General features: G+C 34.1%; 1 protein-coding gene across 4 annotated transcripts in view; it reads right to left on the bottom strand.

Moving 5' to 3' along the window:
• FAF1 (Fas associated factor 1) overlaps positions 1-22,117 on the bottom strand; it is a 502,843-nt gene that overhangs the window by 258,970 nt on the left and 221,756 nt on the right. For all 4 annotated transcript variants that reach the window (XM_043876171.1, XM_043876168.1, XM_043876169.1 and 1 more), the window contains one exon: positions 10,729-10,834. In XM_043876171.1, the coding sequence (XP_043732106.1) occupies positions 10,729-10,834 (106 nt within the window). The remainder of the gene's footprint in view (positions 1-10,728; positions 10,835-22,117) is intronic.

The following is a 22,117-nucleotide window of genomic DNA, read 5'->3' as shown; positions in this document are numbered from 1 at the left end:
AGATATTAAGAGCCTAGGTTTCCAAATTTCTTTTCAATCACTGAATGCTAATTCATGTAAATATTTGCTCATTCAACAGTCATTAAAAGGCACTAGGCACTAGGCTTAGTGCTATAATATGAAGATTAAATGACTGAGATCCTGCCCTCAAGGAGCCTACCATGAAAAGGAAAACAAACACAAGGCAAATAGAAGGACAAAAATGCTACAACAGAAGTGTCTAACAAGTTCAATGAGACACAGGGACTTTACGCATATTTTAAGGTTCATTTTATACTTTCACTAGCAAAAACAGCTTCTGCAGTCTTACACTGAAAAATCCAAACAAACGAAAAAGAAATACCAGGCCACTCAGGCCTAGATGATCATATAGCTTTCTAGTTGCAGGGGGTTTAGACCTCAGATTCACTGTATTATAATGCAATAATCTTTCCACTATCACAAGTTAATTAATTGCCAACTGAGAAATACTGTTAGACTAAAACCTATAACACTGAATCTTGGATAGACATTCACTGTACTTAACATTAGGTTCTATCTCTATCAGAGAACAAAAAGAATTACATAAATGGATACAGAGTCATGCTTTCGCAGTGTGACATATTCAAGAGGTACAGCAGGTATGTAAAAATTCTACACTTGTTTGGGTTTAAAATCTACCAAATGGAAGTTTCAGTCTCTTTCATAATATGGTTTTTCTCCTTCAACTTCGTGGCTTTCTTTCTTTTTTTTAATTTATTTTTAACTCTCTGCTTACAAAGCAATGAGAATTTTATTAGTATCAATAAATATCTTCCTTATGGACAACTTGAAAGCAATTCAGATTATTTCAGTCAAATAGGAAGTCATGGTTCCCTGATCTCTAATAATGAAAGAGAAATTACATTTATAAGATAGTTTTATGTAGAACATTTTCTTGTCTTCTCAGTCAATAATTTAATCTTGGACTTCCTATGGTATAGAATTTATGCTGTCCTCCCAAAAAACATAAATAAAAGTTTGTACTTTCTCAAATGGAGGTTATTTAATCCTAAGTATCCCCCCACAGATATAAGCCCAGTATTTGTTTTGGAGACAGAAAATAATTCTCTCTTGGATGCCTACAATCATTTCTAGTCATTCCTAGCTAAAAGTTTAACCAGGAAGTTCCTCTCTCACCTTGTAAAATTGGTGCAATCATTTATTTCTTCACTGTTTTTTCCCACCTAATGTCTCAAAATCAAACAGAACAAACATCTGGTTTTTATACTAATACTTTTAATTATTTCTAATTTGTGGGCATCTGACTTTTGTAGCATAAATTTTTAGCAAATTATTCCATAATCAATGTGTGGAATAGCTGTGGCTAAAAAGGGAAAGATTTCTGTCTTGTGTTCAGTCACATGTATTCCATACCTCTAGACACGGAAGACTAAAACTCTGCTGGCATTTTAAAAATTCTATTTTGCAGTCTATGTGCAAATCTAATTGGTTTTCCACTGTCATTTATAAGTCTTTCCCAGCATTATTCTTTTCCAAAGTACCTTCTTTCCTCTTGTTTCCTTCATCCTCTTCCATCAAGTGTCCATATTCAATATTATTTCTCCCCCTGCTCTCCCTCCACCCCCATGTATTAGCTGTAAAATAGATGTAAAGCTTGGTGTAAGTCCAAAAATTTTATGATCAAAATACATACTTAGCAAATTGTTTGGCTAAATCTTTCATGTATGATGAAAGATTATTACCACAATTCATTAGCAAATTATAGACTTTGAAATGTAGGCAGACAAATATTTGGCCCTGTATCAATCAATTTGGACCAGCTGGGTAGAAATTCACACAATCCCAGGAAACCCGGAAAGTGAGGTGCTCTTTCATTTTTCATTCACTTGAAACATTAAAGAAAAATTATCATTCTATAAAAATGTCCACTTCTCAAGATCTTAGCAGAGCTATTTTAGACTGAGTTTTATTTTCAGTCAATTACTACTTTAGTGGCCAATAAACTGATCGCTTTCCTTGCAACTGACTGCAGAATAGTGCCTAATGCATACACAGGCATCTTGACTATTTATATTTCAGTTTAAAAGCTAAATATTTAATAATGATTCTATTGCCCTAAAAAGCAGGTGGGGGGAGAAGCTATGGGGACTCTACATATACTAAACCAGCCTGGAAACTAATTTTGCAGTTATTCATGATAAATAATATCATTAACATTCTTCCTCTGAGCCTCTCTTGCCTAGTGAGGTGACCCTTGTACAAAGATTCTGATTGATCCTGTGTGTCTGTTTTATGGGGACAGCTGCACTTTGGGAGCAACTTAAAACAAATTTCATCTAAGGGGCATCTAATCCAGTCCTTGGTACAAGACACATGGAAAAGTCAGTGTCAAAATTAAACAATGCCGTCTTTGCAATGAGCAGATGCTTTTGCCTTGCAGCTGTAAAAACCTTACAACAATCCAGTACTCTACTGTCTGGTCACGCAATGACCACAAAGCAAGGAATACATTTTGTCATTTACAGAAAATGTTTGCTATGAGCTTTTAAAGTCTTTTTCTTCTAAAAAAAATGTTTAAGAAAATAATAATAGGAATACATTGAGGGTAATAATAAGGTAATACAGCCCTAGACTGAGCAACAAAATTTTTTAAAGTTTATTTGCCAAAATAGATATGTTTGAAAAAGGGTAATGATTTGGCTAAATAGTATTAGGCCACACACAAGACACATTAGGACAAAAGAAATATTACCATACGCAGACATTTTAAGAGGTTATAGACAAATGTTTGGTATACAGATAAACATGTAAATATTTTCTATATGCAGACCTTATTTTTATATACCTAGTCTTAGTCTAGCTTATGTATAAGCACTTTATGTTCATTCACCTACCCACACTTTGATTTGCTTCTTTGTTTTTGTTTATGTTTTTGCTGGGGGGAGAGTGGGGTGAGGGGGAAAATATAATTCTCTTTTATATTTTTATAATTATATAAAGGAGGCTACATAATTCTCTTTAATATTTTTATATCTATATAAAGGAAGCTATATAATTCTTATTTTATGGCTAGAGGATAGTAAAATGTTAAAACACGTCTCAGCTTAAGTAATGTGGTATTTACCAAGGTATATAAACCACAGTATTTTCCAACCTTTACCCATAGAAGAGAATCTTGTCTCTGACATTCAGGAATCTAGGGGTTAATATTTTAATACTGAAATAAACTCTTCTTCATGAGGAGAAAAGCTCCAACTACTGTGTGTGTGAAAGCAAAGATTGAGCCCCACCTAAACAAATGACTGCATGGTCATGATCAATCCACTTCTGCTAAATGAGGGTCGGGCTTTAAACACAGCTTTTTATGGTACCTACAAGAAAGAGAATCTAGTAGTTTTACCTTTATTTTAAATAGTCTACTGCAAAAAAATTTAGTCTACTGCATAAAACATAGCTTTTTATGGTACCTACAAGAAAGAGAATCTAGTAGTCTTACCTTTGTTTTAAATAGCCTATTGCAAAAAAATTTTTTCAGTAAGTTCCCCTAATCATTCAGATTTTTTCCTGAAATCTCTTTCCCCCCAAGGATATCAATTCATTAACACCTCATTGCTTATAAATTTCATTGGATATTTTGTTAGTTGAAAGTTTGGGGATTTCCCCTTATATTCCTCTCCAGCCTACAATTTATATTTGAATGAACAAGTCCCAAAGTAATGACTGCATTAATAGGAAATTAATTTAATTTAATTTAAATATCAAGCAGCAGGCTATCCTCTTCATTAAACGTCTTTGAAAAGTGAAATTTTAAATGATTTTGTGGTTGTCTTTATATTTCTATATTTTCTTTTCTAAGAATATAACTAAAACATATTGACATCTAAAGCATATTGGCGCATTATGCCAAAATGTAAACTCTAGACATTTATTTTTTTGTAAAATGTTTATAATTATCACATAAGTCATATACTATTGGTATGATTCTGTTTTTCTTTGCTAATGGGTATTTTTAAAATAAACTTGATTACAGTGTAATATGTGCCATTAAACAAAAGTAAACTGTGGAACAAAAATATATCGTAAGAGAATTATGCCTGAAAAATAAAAATGCACAAAATAAATTGCATGTGATCCTTTGTATTTTAATCCATATACCGTAGAGTAGGAATTATTTTACACTGTCAGTATTCCAAGTTACAATTGTACACAAACAGCTTTAAGAATAAAAAATAACTATAAATTTGCACAAACTGGGTTTGCTTATACTTTCTCTTTTATTTTATGATAATTTTGGTTACTAATCAGAATTATGCTAAGCAGAGCTGTGCAAAAACAATTTATTTGGAAGTCCATTTGAACTTAAGGTTATTAATTACACAAGTCCAATTTACATTTAATGGATTTTAATACATTATATATTTTTATGGTACCATGTGGAGATTTGGAAAAATGGTTGGCTCAAATAAGTGGTTCTCTTTTAAGTGCATTTTATCCCTTTGGGTTTACTCAGTAACAGCGATATATTTTTAAAGTATATATTTTACTCAAAAAATTCATAAGTAAGTCACAAACCAAAAGCTAACAGATGTGTGACTTCTAATTAGTTATAATAATCTCTGCTTCAATGCCATTAGAATGAGCCCTTCTTTTCTTTTGAAAACTAAAAAAGCTTTCCTTTGAATTTTAAACTATCAGGGTGCTTCAAAGTCAATGTACAAAATCTGCTTTGATTAAAATTTTAGACATCTACAGTGATAACTTTATGAAAGGAAAATATTAAATTATAATTATCCTAAACAGACACAGTCTTGTGAAACTAACCCTACATTCATGTTAAAACACAAAGAGTTGAATATAATGAATTTGATTCATCCTTGAACACAAAGCTTCACCACAGTAAACTCAGTCAACTGTTGCTCTTGCGCCTATATTCATGGTGCTTAAATAGCGCACTTTAAAACAAAAAAAACTCCAATTGGCTTTTCAGACATCCACCCTCCCCAAAAATAACGCACTTGAAAAACTCAAATGATATGAAAGGCTTCAAGGCCTCTTTTCTCCCTTTCATACCCCCTTTTTTTTTTATTTCTGTTTGCAGTAATCTGCCTTTCTCTTTCTCTTTCTCATTGCTACAGAGCAAGCGAGGAGGCTCGGAGCTTTGAAAAGGGGGCTCAGTGTGTAATGGGTCTACTAGAATTAATTTACTTGCACCAAATCCATTGAGCACAGAGGGATTTTTTTCCCCCCTCTCTCTCTCCCTCTCTCCTCAAATCATTTGGAGTCGAACGCAGCCCCCCAGCCTTTGTAATTCTAGTAAAGCACTTAAAGTGCACAGTAGGTGTTCATGAGGACCATCTGGTCAAAAGCAAAACAAGCTGCTGATTTTGCCTTTGAATAGAATGAAGCAAGTGTGAATTAGTCTCTTCAATTAGCACTATTACAACCTGTCAAGTGCATATTGTAAAACAGGATTATTACAGTATTGGTCACCAGTGCAATTATTTACTCTCTGCCTTTTCTTGCATATAAAAATGTCTTATGTTTATTAGTTTTTGATAACTGAACATAATATCTCTTACCGCAGGCATTTAAAACCTACCAACACAAATCACAGATTATGAAATACAGTCGGCCAGGAAGTTGTTAGGCTACACGTACCTTAAGTAACAAAGGTCTAAAGCACTGTCAACTTTTAAACAAAATTTCATTGTTTCTATCTTCTTGAAATGTAGGAGAAGAAATACTTACATGGGCTAAAAAAAAAAATGCCCAATAGAGATTATTTTAAAATACTTTCAGAGGGAGAGAAAGACTTGTCAGTTCCAATGGCTGCATTGTAAATATTAAATGTATATCCTAAGGAGATAATTTATTAAGCATCACAGAAAACCCCAATATTTATAAACTGATCATTACTGATTTGTTCATTCAAAATAGCATAACTGCAACACATCTCTGTTATAAAATGCAACTTGAAACTTATACATGCATATTTAAAAGAAACTCATAATCTCCTTTTCTGAAGAATAAAGGCTTGAATTCACTGCCCAGTTGCTTAAGAAATTACCTTTTATTCTTGCTTAGATATCATTTGTGATTTCAAATTTTAAAAAATCAGACTATGATACATGCTAATTAAAATGGGTTCATTCTAATTGAGCTTATATGTCATTTATCCTGCAATAAAAATAAACCACTTAAACTTTTAATTAAATAAGCACACAATTCAATTTATCCTATTGCATATGAACATTCTCATCTCCCTACTCTTCAGTTCTGTGCCAGCCCCTACACTCTCCCTACTGGAAAACAAACAAACCAACAAATAAACAAACAAACTATATCTAAAACATATATAGAAAGGGCATATTAGTTAAGAAGTTACAGTCAATACACTACTAGAAAATTGCTCCTTAGTATAATATGTAAAAGACTACATATTTAATTACTGGTACTAACCTCTAGCACTAAAGGAGAAGAGTTTGAAATATATGTTAGTCAAGCAAGTTGAGAAAGTAGGAAAAGAAAAATGCACACAAAACCCTAACAGGAATTTCAAATTTGCAGAATCAGAATTAGCCTCATGATTTCACAGTTATTTAGCCGACATTATTTTCAAGGACTGGTATGAGTTATTTAATTTACTTCTACTTGCTAATTCAAACTTGTAGCTTCCCACTTAACAATCACTAGTATTAGTAGTAAAATGTTCTACTATTTCATATAAGATGTATCTTTATAGGTTGCCAATTTTTCCCTTTAATTCCCATTAAGAAATATATCAACATTAACAAGAACAGTGAGAATTTTAGGATAAAGTGAAACTCAGAAAAGAATTTAAATAATTCCAATAGCTATTCATCATGCCTCCTGCTGTAAGAGACATGGAATACTACTCCATGATTCAGAACCAAAATTACTTAGTTCGCTTAATCTTTGTTATCCTGGGTCATATGTATATTCCTTAAGTTTGTATGACATCTACAAAGCAAAGTGGATATTTTGTCTAACAGGAGCTTCTGCAATAGCAAGATGGACAACAAAGAATTAGTTTCCAAGAAAAGTTGGCTTGATTTCAGGGACTTTATATCCTTTTCCACACCTGGGATTAGGATTTGCAGTAGGCAAATCAATCTTTTCTTTCCCTTAATTTAACCAATCCCAAGTGCATTTGTAACCACAGATCTTTAATAGTATTTGAAGACAGAATTACTTAGATCTATACAATTAACTGTTTAAAAAAATCTAAATTCTCAGGGTAGAAAATTCATTAAATTAAGGTAAGCTTGTTCAAATTTTTTTTTTTTAGCTTGTTTAAATTTTCAAGGAAAGTCACTACAGTGTGCTAATCAGCTAATTGAGGACCCCAAAAGTAGAACTGTCATGAAATTATCGTTACGTTATTTGATAATTTTTATAAACTATCTTGTCATAATGGAAAAGGATAATGGATTTTTTATTCTTATGACTACTTGCAACCCTCATTTTGACCTTTTTATACTAATATTGCCTTTTCCTCAAGTAGGAGGATAATGTAAGTGGAAGGATTTGTAAAGAGCTTAAAAAAATAACCTCAATATCTAACTAGCTTAAATTAAAATCTAGAGCACCCAAAGGACGTAAGTCATGCATTGTGAGGCAAGAGACCACAGAGCCAGAATGAACAAACACTTGTACAACTATTGGTTTATCACCACTAACTTGCAGGAACATATGGTCAGTGAAGAGTTATTTAAAATTCAAACTGCATCTAAGTTCTATTTTCCAAGTCAGTATTTTTTAAAATGTATTTTGTTAAATAAAAGTTGAAATTATAGTGCTTTTTTCGACCCTATTTCATTTAACAGAACTTTCCCTTTAGAGGGTAGATATTACAAATTTTCTTTTTAAAATACAAGACTTTCAAAATACACCCAAAATGACATTTTTCCCACCTAAAACAAAAATAATATACTATTAAGTGAAAAATAAAATCAAGTTTAAAAAAAATTTCTTCCTTTCTCTCATATGTTGCTTAGAATTCTTCTTGAACCTTTTAAACAATACTGAAAAGAGATTTCTGAAACTGGTGACAAAAATTAATTTACAAGTTAGAATATATGATATCATTAAGCTTCCACAGTAATAGCAAAATTTCTAGCATTTATAAAGTAACATTGTAAAATCATTTCAAGATTATATTTTTGTTGTGTTGCAACCTGACTTTCCATCAAGCTACTGCAAAAAAATACATGTATTTAAGTGTCACTGTGGGTTGCAAGGCTGTAGCATAAGAGCATTTTGTCCTCCTGAATCCCCTTCCAGGTATTCCACAAGTTGAAGAAGAAAAGTCTTAGGGTTAGGCCTACAGAGTAGGACCCAAGGCCTAAAGAGTATAATCCACATTCCTTTCTAACCTGTACAGAATAAAAGAGCCTATGTGTACCTGTCTGCCCACAGATATTAGAAATGAAAGTATTTATTTTTTTCCTGGCAACTAGTATTTCAAAATATTATTTTAGGTCAACTTTTTAAAAAGAAAAAAAAAAAAGAGAGAGAGAGTGATAGAGAAAAGGAAAAAAAGAAAAAGCCAAACTCTTGTTAAGAAATACATTTAAGAACATCCATCTGCAAAAATATTTTTGAGACATTTTTCATTTAGAAAATGATGTAAAAAGATTTACTGTTTTCAAGTCCTTGAAGCTTAAAATATATTTGATAATCTAAATAGCAGGCTACAGAGAACAGTTTCAGCCAACTGTGGCGTACAATGGCACATTTACAGAATTTTAAGTATTTCTTTTAATAATTGATGTAGTCATTTTGAATCATTCTGCATAGGATATCAGGTGTGAGCAGATTGCATTAACGCTGCTTAAACATTTCAACTTGTCAGTATGGCCAACTCGATTTCGGAAATATTTGCAGTATTTTCCCATCGAAACAGTAATAAAGGCAAAATAAATATATGCCACTACTTTATAATCACCGAACATTAATGAATATTTTATGTCTTTTTAAATCTCCCTGTTTAATTTAAAAGGGTGAAATTAAGTCTCCTCCCTGCAATGTGCCAATTATCTGTAAATCAAACAATAACTTGGCCATTATGCTCCTTTTTGTTAATATAAGAGAAGCTAATTTGAAAACACTGAATGGCATTTTTAGACTATCAGTTTAATAGTCCTCTCTGCCCTCTTGTGGGAGAAAGTTGAAACACACTCACACTATAAAAACTGGGAATGTTAAAAAATACAAAAAACAAAAAAACGTAAAATTTTGGCTATAAAAATCTCAATCAAAAAGAAAAACAGGGCAGTCTATATTTATCCTCCATGCATTATACTAGTCTTCAACTTAAAAAAATAAATCAATAACAATGAAATTTATCTCTCATTATCTGTGCTTTTCTTCATTAAATTGAGGTTATTTATTATCAAACTGAATTTCTTATTTAATTTTATTCAATATATAATTTAAATTTCATAATCATGAGGTTTCAAGAATAACTTTCCAATAGGGCCAGAGTTGTTATTTTTATTTTATTATTTTTAACATAAAAACAACAGTGATTCTTCAAGGAATTAAAATTTTAAATTCAGAGAACAGAACATCCATTTTAGAGATTTTAAATGAAATGGCAGTTACTGTATTTAAAACCTTAGAAAAAAATCAAATAATTTAAACCTAAAATTCAAATTAGGGGCCAAAAAATTTTTTTTAAATCTTAGTTACTGGTCAATAAACTATTCAAGTGATAAACAGAGAAAATAAACTTCATGTAATGAGTTATTTATGCCAAACTCAGCAGCTGAAATTTATTGATAAAATGAAAAAAGAAAACCATTAACTGTCCAGCCATTTCGGAAACAATTCATATACTTCTGAAATACGATTAGGGTGGAAACTTGTTCTTTCAATATGACATTAATAATTAGTTTAAGCAAAGTAGTCCAAAAAAAAATTTATGAAATAATCCAAGATTAAACATGATTAATAAAAATATGATTAGACACATGATTGCTGTCTTAATATCTTACAAGAGGTAATGTGACATAATTATCATTTCACTGTTTCTAAACACAAGTCTCATCATAGCCTTACACATATCTGCCCCGCCCCATCCAAGGAGATAAATTACTAGCTTTTAGGTGGGTGGGGCCACAGACAAGAAGTTACCTCTTCTCTCTTGGGGAAGGTTCTTTTTTGAAACAGTGGCGGTGGTTGGCTCCACTGAAGAAAATATTGACACTATAAATAGATTCTTATTAGACACTCTGAGCAAAATGACTGGGTTCCTACAGCATCTCTAGAATACTGCCCAAGGCTGGAATTCAGCTGCTTAAGAAAAGCCTCTTCAATTCCTTTTGGAAGCAGGCAGACACACATTATAAATAATATATTTGAGAGCAACCGTTCAAATAAAATATAAGCATGTCTGAAAATGCATGCTATCAATAATTTTCAAATTAGTATTCTGAATAATTACTATAAAACTGTGAAATATATAACAATGAGTTATTTTTAAGAAAGGTTTTAAAAGTTGACTATTTTAAGAATTATCAAGAGCTTTCATTTACGACATCTATCTTTCTAGGTCAAGTAATATATCTACAGTAATCATTGATGCTCCAGTTAATTAAAATTAAGAAGCCAATAATGAAACATAAAGAGAGTTTCCAACCAGAACAGATAAGCCCTCTTTAACAGGGTCAACATTAGCTATAATGAGCTACCTTTATTCCTTAGCTGTGAGACATAACTCACCTCTTGAATGGTACTGCTTCCTGAGAAGTTCAGGTTGTACTCCCGCTGGACTTCTCGGTGGGTGATGATCAGCATGAAGTTTTGATTTAATGACTCCTGCAGGGCACTGAAAGGGTTGAAAGAAAAACAAGGAACTCTGAGATGAACAAGTTCTAGCTTGCTTTACAGTTAGCTGCAAAAACCCCAGGAGTACCATAACCTCCACACAGGCATGTCCGGGCCCAATGTTATCATCTTTGCAGCTCCTAAAGGCAAGAGAGCATGCTGAGAACAACCAAGGGGAGCTAACTTGTTAACTCCTTCTCTACCAAGGTGTTTTTAAACTTCAATTATAAATACATTGCATACATAAGAATTTCTACAAGTCATATGCTATTGCCTACATATGTATTTTCACCAAGAGAAGCAAATTTGTCAACTATATTAAATTCCAAATATGCTACTAAAATGTACACTCAAAGACTCTGGTTTCCAAGTGAAACAGCAGTTCTGGAAGAACAGAAATTTGAAACTACACTCATGAGTATTGTACAGGAACAGAAATACAGCTTCAGTAAAAACTGAGAAAGCATTGAAATCTACAGAATTTTAATTGCTATACCATAATTCCTTCAAAATAACATGCTTTCACTAGGACTCAGAAAACCCCAGTATTTAGAAACTGGAGAATTCAGAGCAAATCAAACTCTGTGCCAAAGTTCCAAATAGTAAGAAATGTGCCAGAATCACAAATAATAAATACACTTAGCCACATAAATTAAGAAACATAAGCCATGGTTTGATTTGTTTATGATAATATTAAAAAGCACTAACAGCAAAAAAAATTTTTAAATGTCACCTTTACATATGAACAATCTGTATTGCTAGTCTCAAGTGTAATTATGCCATGCTTATGGAATAAAAAATAATATACGATTCTGGCATTCACCACTCCTCCTCTGCCAATATGTAACGATGAGATAGATATAGGTACAAAGTAAGATTAGAATTAGGCAGTTATCTGTATCTTGGTGTCTCCCATAGGGTTCACAGGTTAATTACAGATTCAAAATATCTAGGAAACACCAATATACAGCATAAACTATTATTAATCAAAATCAAAGAAAACAATACAGTTTCTTTGGGCAGGGACCTTTGTCATTGTAGCCTTACCACTTAAGTGTAATGTCTGGCACACTGCACATAAATATTTGTTTAAATGAATAAATTATAAATTCACAAGGCAAAAGCAATGTTATCTTCTGGTAAACTACCATGGGAATCAAGGTTCTGATTTTTATTCATTTATTTGTCAATATTAACTGAATGCGTTGCATTATTCCAGATGCTAAGGAAACCAACCCAAATAACATACAGTTCCTGTTCATGAAAACCTTCGCAATCTAATGAGGGCAGACAGATACATAAACAGCTGTAGTATAATGTAATAAGTAAAACTAAGAAATTGAAAAAAGTACAATGAAAACTGAGAAGCAAGTGCTTAATTGTGCCTTAGTGAAAGGGTGAAAGGGCTAAGGAAAAGCTTCAGAGGAGAAGAAAAATAGAAACTTAAAGGGATTATTAATTTATTAGTGAAAACGGATGAAATATTAGGTTTGGGGAAGAGAGATGGGTAGCACTTCTTGGACAATGAAATAACACATGGAAGAACACAGCATGTTCATTCATTCAGTCAACATGTATTTATTAAGCACCTACCTACGTTTATGACACCATTCTAAGAGCTAGACACATGAACAAAAAAACCCATGGTCCCTGCTTTCATAAAACTTATATTCTAATAAAGGAAACAGTACTCAAGTAAATGAATAAGTAACTTTAGAAAATGCTAAGTGTTGTGAAGAAAATAAACAGGATTGTAAAAGGCAGCAGAGGGGCAGGGGGAAGGGAATTATTTTCAGTAGAATAGCTGGGGAAGACATCTCTGAGGAAGTGACATTTAAGTTGAGGCTGGTGTAAGGAAGAGATAGCAGGAGTCTGATCATGTAGGTCCTTACAGACCACAGTAAAGAACTTGATATTTATAGTAATTGCAAAGGAAGGCCATTGGAGAGTTTTACACTGGGAAATGGTTAAGATCTGATTTACACTTACATTTATACAACATCATTCTGGTTGCCCTGGCTACAGTGTGGAAAGAGTCAAGGTACGGCTGGTCTCAGCAAGAAACGCTGGTAGCTTATGCTAATGAGGGTAGTAGAGGCAGAGACAGTGAAGAGTTGCCAGGTTCAGCTGTATTTTAAAGGAAGAAACCAGACAACTTACTAACGAAACACAAGAGAAAACCATAACTCCAAGGCTGTCTTAAGCAAATGGAAAGATGAAATTGCATTTAACAAAGATCGGGTTAAGAACAGGTTGGGTGGAAAAACTGAGTGAAATTTTGTATATATTAAAGTTTCAGGTACCTACTTAATATCCAAAAAGAGATATGATGTACAGCTGTGTATAAGAACTGAGTGTCGAATAAGACAGCTTAGAGCAGGAATCAAGGTTGCTGGGAGAAATATCAATAACCTCAGATATGCAGATGACACCACCCTTATGGCAGAAAGTGAAGAAGAACTTAAGAGCCTCTTGATGAAAGTGAAAGAGGAGAGTGAAAAAGTTGGCTTAAAGCTCAACATTCAGAAAACTAAGATCATGGCATCTGGTCCCATCACTTCATGGGAAATAGATGGGGAAACAGTGGAAACAGTGACAGACTATTTTTGGGGGCTCCAAAATCACTGCAGATGGTGACTGCAGCCATGAAATTAAGACGCTTGCTCCTTGGAAGAAAAGTTATAACCAACCTAGACAGCATATTAAAAAGCAGAGACATTACTTTACCAAGAAAGGTCCATCCAGTCAAGGCTATGGTTTTTCCAGTGGTCATGTATGGATGTGAGAGTTGGACTATAAAGAAAACTGAGTGCCAAAGAATTGATGCTTTTGAACTGTGGTGTTGGAGAAGACTCTTGAGAGTCCCTTGGACAGCAAGGAGATCCAAACAGTCCATCCTAAACAAGATCAGTCCATCCTAAACAACATCAGTCCTAGGTGTTCATTGGAAGGACTGATGCTGAAGCTGAAACTCCAATACTTTGGCCACCTGATGGGAAGAACTGACTCATTTGAACAGACCCTGATGCTGGGAAAGACTGAAAGCAGGAAAAGGGGACGACAGAGGATGAGGTGGTTGGATGGCATCACTGACTCAATGGACGTGAGTTTGAGTAAATTCCGGGAGTTGGTGATGGACAGGGAGGTCTGGAGTGCTGCAGTCCAAGGGATAGCAAAGAATTGGACACGACTGAGTGGCTGAACTGAACTGAACTGAACGGAGAGCAGGAAAGTTGATAGCACACAAAATAGCATCCCCCTAGCCTCAGTTTCCATTTCTGCAATTCCAGTTATCTGCAGATAACCAAGGTCCAAAAGATATTAAATGGAAAAATTCCAAAAATAAACAATTTCTAAGTTTTAAATTGCAGGTTGTTCTGAATAGCATGATGAAATCTCATGCTCTCCTGCTCCATCCCACCTGGGTCATGAATCATCCCTATGTCCAGAAGTCATTCAGCAGTTATCTTGGTTATCAGATCAACTATCATGGTCCTTACATGCAAGCAATCCTAATTTTACTTAATAATAGCCACAAACCACAAGAGTAGTGATAGTGGCAATTTGGATATGACAGAGAGGATCCATAAAGTGCTTCCTTGATGTGAACAGGTAAAAGTTAAAAAAAAAAAAAAGTATATTGAGTTTGCTAAACTCAACAGTAAGAATGAATCTTCTATCCATGAAATTGTAATGAAGGAAAAAGAAATCATACTAGTCACAGTCTCACCTCTACTTCCAAAAGTTATGGCTACAGTGTGTGAAAGCACTTAATTAAGATGGAAAAGGCATCGTATTTACACAATAAGATATTCTGAGAGAAAGTCCACATTGCTGTAATATTTAATACAGTATATATTGTTATAACTTTTCTATCAACATTTATTGTTGTTTATCTTTTACCTAATTTAATACTGTGCCTAATTAATAAATTAAACCTTATTATAGGTATGTATGTACAGGCATACCACATTATATTGCACTTTGCTTTATTCTGCTTCACCATGTTGTTTTTTTTTTACAAATCGAAGGGTTGTGCCAACCCTATACTAAGCAAGACTATCGGCATCATCTTTCCAAAAGCATTCTTTTTTAATTAAGGTATATATATTGTTTTTTTAGACAGAACTCTTTTATACACTTAACAGACTACAGTATAGTATAAATGTAAGTTTACATGCACAGGGAAACCAAAAAATTCATTTGACTTGCTTCACTAGTGGCTCACACGCACGGAATCCGCCTGCAGTGTGGGAGACCCAGACTCCATCCCGGGCTGGGAAGATCCTGTGGAGAAGGAAACAGCAATCCACTCCGGTATTCTTGCCTGGAGAATTTCATGCACAGAGGAGCCTGGCAGGCTAGAGTTCATGGGGTCGCAAAGAGTCAGACATAACTGAGTGACTAACACTTTTACTTTCATTTCATTATGATATTTGCTTTATAGCAGTGGTCTGGAATTGACTTTAAAATATTTCTGAGGTGTGTGCCTGTATAAGGCAAAACACAGTATATGTAGAATTTTGTACTCTTTGTAGTTTCAGGCCCACCATGGATGGCAGGACTACTATAGATAAGTATTTAGATTTTGTAGCCCAGCTCCCCCCCCCCCAAAAAATAAGAAATCACCTAGGGAACCAGAGAAAGAGGAGAAAGGCCAACATGGAGCCCTGTGGCATTCCAATAATTCAAAATCAAGCAGAAGAAGAGAAATCAATGAAAAGGAGATTGGTAAATGGCCAGTGAGATAACAGAAAAACCAAGGTAGCCAAAAGACATAACTGCTTCAATTAGGAGGGCATAAGCAATTATGTCAAATGATACTTGAGTTTTACATGCAGTAAGGCCAGAAAAAATAATCATGTTCAGGAAATAGCGGAAAGCTCAGTGTAACCACAATAAAGGGTATACGAAACGAGTATGGTGAGGCTCAAACAGTAGGCCTAGGTCAATGCTGGAATGGGTAGCCATTCTCTTCTCCAGGAGATCTTCCCAAGCCAGGGATTGAAGCCAGGTCTCCCACATTACAGAAGGATTCTTTATCATCTGAGCCACCAGGGAAGCCCCTCAATATACATACATATGTCAAATGAACCTGGAGTCAAAGTGGTAAGATTGGAAAGTCTACTTGGGGTTTCGAGGTCTTGCATGGGTAAACCTATTTCACAATTATTCTCTAGAATTCAGCTTTTGCTCTAGAGCTTGGCTGACTTCCCCTCATACCAAAAACTTTACACCAAACTCACTTTGATCTCGATTCATGTTGTTTGCATCCTTCTTTACATCCCTCTCCTCCCAACTACTACACATATACCTTATTTAATATTTATTTAATTTTGTAAGGTTAATTTTGTGTTTCGTAAGGTTTGCTTTGTTTCATGTGTGGAAGGCCTGAATTCAAGACTGCAACCGTTTTGAGCGTAAGTATTTTACCATTCATCTGTATTTCCCTTGGCATTACCATCTAAAAAGTGATTCAATGAAATCCTATAAATATTTAAGAAATAATTCTGCATATAGTTTAAAAACTATATTTGATTCTATGTTCTTTGTACACCAGCATTCTATCTCCCCAATAGCTAGGCTGTTCTGAGGATGTAACAATGAATAAGATCCTTGACTGCTAGGAGTTCACAACTCCTCCACTCTTTCTATAATTATTTGATTCTTATTTGTAATAATATAGGAATCAAAGACATAATCACTGACCCCAAAACAGACCAGTCTGAGTTATAACATGTGAGGGAAAAAAAAATAAAACATGTGAGGATTTTGGAAAAGCGAACGAGTACTTTGAAGTACTATGAAGAATAGATGGTAATTTTATCAAGTAGATAGATAATGGAAGCGATTTCAGACATAGACTAGTTTGAGCAGAGACAGCGACTGGAGAATATAGGGAAGGGTGTAGAAAGCAACGAGGAAGAAGTATAAGAGTATGTAAAGAAGGGTTTCTGAAAGAGGAAACTTGAAAAACATTAAAAACCAACATTATGGGAGCTTCAAACCCTAGGCTAAGGAATTCAAAATTCCAGAATTCTTGATTATTATATAGACAGATCCTCTTATCTTTACATATGAATCTACACAATGCTTAATACCCTTAGTTCTTGGCTTTATGCAATTCCTTAGATATGCTTCTTGATCTTGATTTGCAAACTTGTCTAATAACTTTGGGAAAAGGTTTGCCAGGACCAGCACTGACTGCCAGAATAGATTAGAACACCAATTTAGTCTAGTGCTACAATTTTCTAGTAGCCCTGGGGAAGGGTAAGTTTGGCAAGAAAAAAATATTTATGGCTTCAAAGTGTTTGGGAGTCAGAGAAAGATTTGAATTCCTGCTTCATTACCTGCTAGTTGTTGTGAGTTGTCCCCTACCCCCACAATAACACATTCTCTGAATAATATTATTATGGCACCATATACAAGGCCTGTAGTTGAGACACTTAACTACTCTATAAATTTTCAGTTTCCTCTTCAGAAAAAGGAAAGTAACTTTTACTTGATAAAACTATGAATATTAAATTTTAGAAAGCCAAGTCGGAATTTTTATTACATATAAGATTTATGGTGGTCTATTATTAAAAACTAGAATACTTTTGAGGGGTACCCACAATTTAAAATCTTACAATGACAGTGAAACACTGACCAGAGGATCTTTGGTACTTTTGAGGCAGCTATTTTTCGTGTTTTAGTTCCATTTTTCTGTAGGAATTCATAGATGGTAAAACTTTTTTATAAATTTTTATTTTATTTTGGAGTATAGTTGATTAGAAATGTTATGTTAGTTTCAGGTATACAGCAAAGTGATTCTGTTATATATGTATCTTCTTTTTCCAAATTTTCCCATTTAGGTTATAACAGAATATTGAGTAGAATTCCCTGTGCCATACAGGCTATTTATTTTAAATATAGCAGCATGTACTTGTCATCGCTTTCCTGGTGGCTCAGATGTAAAGAACCTGCCTGCCACACAAGAGACACAGACTCAATCCCTGGGTCAGGAAGATCTCCTCAAGGGTATGGCAACTCAATCCAGTATTCTTGCTTGGGAAATCCCACTGACAGAGGGGCCTGGTGGGCTACAGTCCATGGGGTTGCAAAAGAGGTGGATATGACTTAGCGACTAAACAACAACACATGTCAATTCCAAACTCCCAGTCTTTCCCTCCCCTCCCAAGGGATACTGGAATGGTAGTCTATCCCTTCTTCAGGGATCTTCCCAACCCAGGAATGGAAATGGGGTTTCCCGTATTGCAGACGGATACTTTACCAGCTGAGCTACCCATATGATAATCTCCAGGTAAAACCAGGTCTGATGCATGAAATATAAGCGTATATTATGCCTAATATTATATAAGCTTATAGGTTCTTTTTAGGACAGATCTTGTTTAGTATTGATACACCACATTCATGTTCCCTGTGAAAACATTTTTTTATTATTTGCAACCTCAGACTCCAGCCTGATTCATTCACTTAGCCATTTGGCTACTCTTCAATGAGTGTAGACAGTAAAGAATCTGCCTGCACTGTGGGAGACCTGGGTTCGATCCATGGGTGCAGAATGTCCCCTGCAGAAGGGAATGGCAACTCACTCCAGTATTCTTGCTGCGAGAATTCCATGGACTGAGGAGCCTGATAGGCTACAGTCCATGGGGTCGCAAGGGGTCGGACACGACTGAGCGACTTTTCATGCTAGGATAGTTAGCCACAGTTAATCTACTTTCAAGCAGTCTTCTTTCACCTTCAAAATGCAAAGTCATTCATGCTACTTCAAATTTGACCTTCAGAATAGCTCTAAGGGTAACTGCCAATCAAAGTAGGTGGATAAGAAATAACACAAAACAGTTTTTTGTTTCCCTTAATGGCATGTTTCCTCTTCAATTAGAGGGAGAAGAAAGTGTTAGCAAATGTAGAAAGTTTTCAGAAGCAGTTGAATTTTATCTCAATGCAAGAAGTGGTTTTAAATAGAAATCTATTCTCTCCTCACTGGTTTTTAATGTATTCTTCTCCATTGTGATTTTCCTTTCAGTTTTAATAGCTGCATTTACCAACAAGGAGATGGTTGTTTCTACAGACAACAGTTATTAAAACTTACCATTACTCTACCCTCAAATACACACCGAAATTAATGTTTAAAATGTAATGAAAATCATATACATCGTCCCCAAGCTTCAAACTGGTGGGTATTTGCAAAAACTACAACACAATGTTAATATTTTAAAGCAGTTAGTAAAGAAAAAAAAAACAAAACAAAACAAAAAAATAAAGCAGTTAGTGGCAAAGTGCACATTTACCATCTCATAATTTTCCAACCAGTTTCTTAATATTCAAGTTGAGGGGAAGGACAGAAGGAGGGAGGTACATTCTAAGAGAGGGAACTATAAAAAGACAGGTGAATAAATAGATATCCACCTCCTTAAAATTTTCAGTATGATAACTAAGCATTAGTATCTAATACCAACAAAATTCTAGAAGTAGTTTCAATAGAACATCCCTTCTCTACTTTCATTTTTGTCCACAAGTCTTGGCCTTCCAGTGCTCTTTCATTTGCAGAATGTCCATCTCTACCTGGGGGGAATCCCATTCCAATTTAATTATGAGCATTCATCAGGAACAGTGAAGTAATCTGTAAAATATCTGCCTTCTAGTGAATAACAACTTCATTTTAATTCACTGACTTAGTTTAATGCATTTTATATTCCTTTCTAGTTTTTTTTGTGGGGGGGGGCGGGGGAGGGCCGTGGTGGAGATTGACCGTAAGGAGAAAATAGCATACAGCAAATCTTAACACAGGCCCCAATAAATAAATCTGAAGTTACAGATATTTTTATACCTGTGAACATAAAAAGTCATAAATTACTGGCTTCCATATGTCAAGTATGGATAAAACAACATTAAGAAAATATATATAACAGCCTTTACTGTCTTGACTTTATTTCACATTGAGAGAGCACTTTAATGATTCACTAATACAGAAAGCATATGGATATTTTAATATATATGCCACAGTGATTTTTCAAGGTTAACTTATGGTTGAATTATGGTAGCAAAACAATCATTTGATCATCATGTCGCTATATACCTGTCATTAATTCCTGATTAAGAAGAGGAATGGCTTCTTTCTGACAAAGAGCAGCAGGCCCATAGGGTGGAACAACAGAAGGCAGGGTGTTTTGCATCAAGGATATTAACAGTAATTTTAAGGATTTCTTCTTCAGAAATTCCTTGAATCAAGAATTTCCTCTTAAATCTTCAGTGGACAGAAGATTTCGTCAGGCTAAACCACAGCCTTTCTATTATTAATAAAACATAAACAGTTCTGTGAGAAGCACTCATTGTTATAAAGTATAAATCCATCAAGATTAAACAACTAGACTAGGAAGAACAACACATTTAGACTTGGGATTCAAGGCTGTTACAGAATGAATGTTTGTGTATCCCCTCAAATTCACATTCTGAATACCTAACACCCAACATGATGGTATTTGGAGGCAGGGTCTTCGGAAGATGATTACATTTATATGAAATCATGAGGATGAGACTCCTAAAATTAGATTACTGTTCTTAGAAGAAGAGAGAACAGAGCTTGTGCTCTCCCTCTGTCAAGTGAGGACACTGAGAAAGTAGCCATCTGCAAGCCAAGAAGCAAGCTCTCACCATGAACCAAGTCTGTCAGCATCGTGGACTTTCTAGCTTTAAGAACTGTGAGAAAGAAATGTCTGTTGTGTAAGTCACCCTGTCTACGGTATTTTTTATAGCAGCCTAAGTTGACTGATAAGAGTTTTTAGGAGTTCTGTATTCATAGCACTCAAGTAAACAGACACCATCAATTCAGCACAGGCTATCTGTTTGTTAAATACCTGTATACACACATCCAAATTAATATCCCACTCATTAAAACCCACTGTAGAAAACAATAAGCATTTGTCAAATCTCATGTAACTGGGGGGCACTTAAGAATTATGCATTTATTGTATGTAAATTATATCTCCATAAAAAATTATAAGCCATAAAACGTACTTCAACAATTAGATAACTACTACTTGCGCAATCAAATGAGTCCCGTATTTTTAACCTCAAAAACACACTTTTAATCAAGGTAAATGGAAACTATGGATTTTTTCTCCAATACTACTTTATAAGAGTATGTGACCACTGACAGATACTGGTTGTTGTCTGTGAAATTAAGTTTCTCAAATCAATGCTGTATAAGTAGTTTAGACGAGTAAAATATTAACATCAGTACAGAGATAGAAAATCTTCTGTTTCATTTCTGCTCATGTGTGTATGCTATTTCTTTTCTTGCACTAGATATTTTAAACAAATATCAATGAAAAATAGGTTTAGAAGGTTCATTTCCATTAACGTTATTTTTTAAATATGACCTAATACTGAAGCCAAAAAATTAATTTTTTCAAATTACTGATTTTATTTTAAAAATAAAATAATCTTAAGAGTGTGTTACTGAATTTTTCATTAATATTTTACAATTTATATTTTTCTACAAGGCTCTACAAAATTTTCTCTTCTTTGTCTCTTTGGGAATATTTTATGATCTACGATGATCTTTTTATCCTTTCAGATATAGCAAGCTTTTAAATTAAAAAGCATGACACATGGCAATTTAAATTTCCATTCTAAACTTACAGAGTCATATGAGCTCTTGTCAACAAAAGACCAAATTTACTATAATTATGGATTATTTACACTAAAACAAAATAAGAAATCAATATGTAAATGTAATGTTTGTTGTAGCTAATGCAGCCAGCAATGACAGATTAGGTTCAAATAGCAATCAGTTTGAAAATCTGGCACATATGTAAATGAGCTAGGGACTTGATGTTTACCTTTGACTGTATTTCATTCAGGATTTTTAAATTGTCTCAGGAACAGCACAAAAATAAAATGTTAATCTTTCTACTACAAATACAACTTGAGCCCTCATCATAACTGAAATTAGGTTTTGTTCCTGTCCGGCTAAACTAACATGTGATATTAATAATTCTGAGTTGCAGATTACATCATTCTTAATTAACACTCTGCTACAGTTGTTAACATCCTCCAAGACACCATGTTATCATCACCACAAGTTCTGTAACAATCTTAAAACCACATTTAACAAAGGTTGGCCTCTTACTCTGGAGCTACTTTTAATTGCTTTCTTTGCTGGCAATTAAATATGTCTAGAAAAACAAACATTTGGTTTCACATAATTCTTAATAACATTTTTCAGGAAGATTTCAAAGTTCAGGTGTCCTTATGTCTATAATTACTGTTTATC

The sequence above is a fragment of the Cervus elaphus genome, chromosome 20, assembly GCF_910594005.1.
Source record: "Cervus elaphus chromosome 20, mCerEla1.1, whole genome shotgun sequence".
NCBI classification, from domain to species: domain Eukaryota; kingdom Metazoa; phylum Chordata; class Mammalia; order Artiodactyla; family Cervidae; genus Cervus; species Cervus elaphus.
The sequence above is the reverse complement of the archived record's forward strand: the minus strand, read 5'-3'. Positions and strand labels throughout refer to the sequence as shown.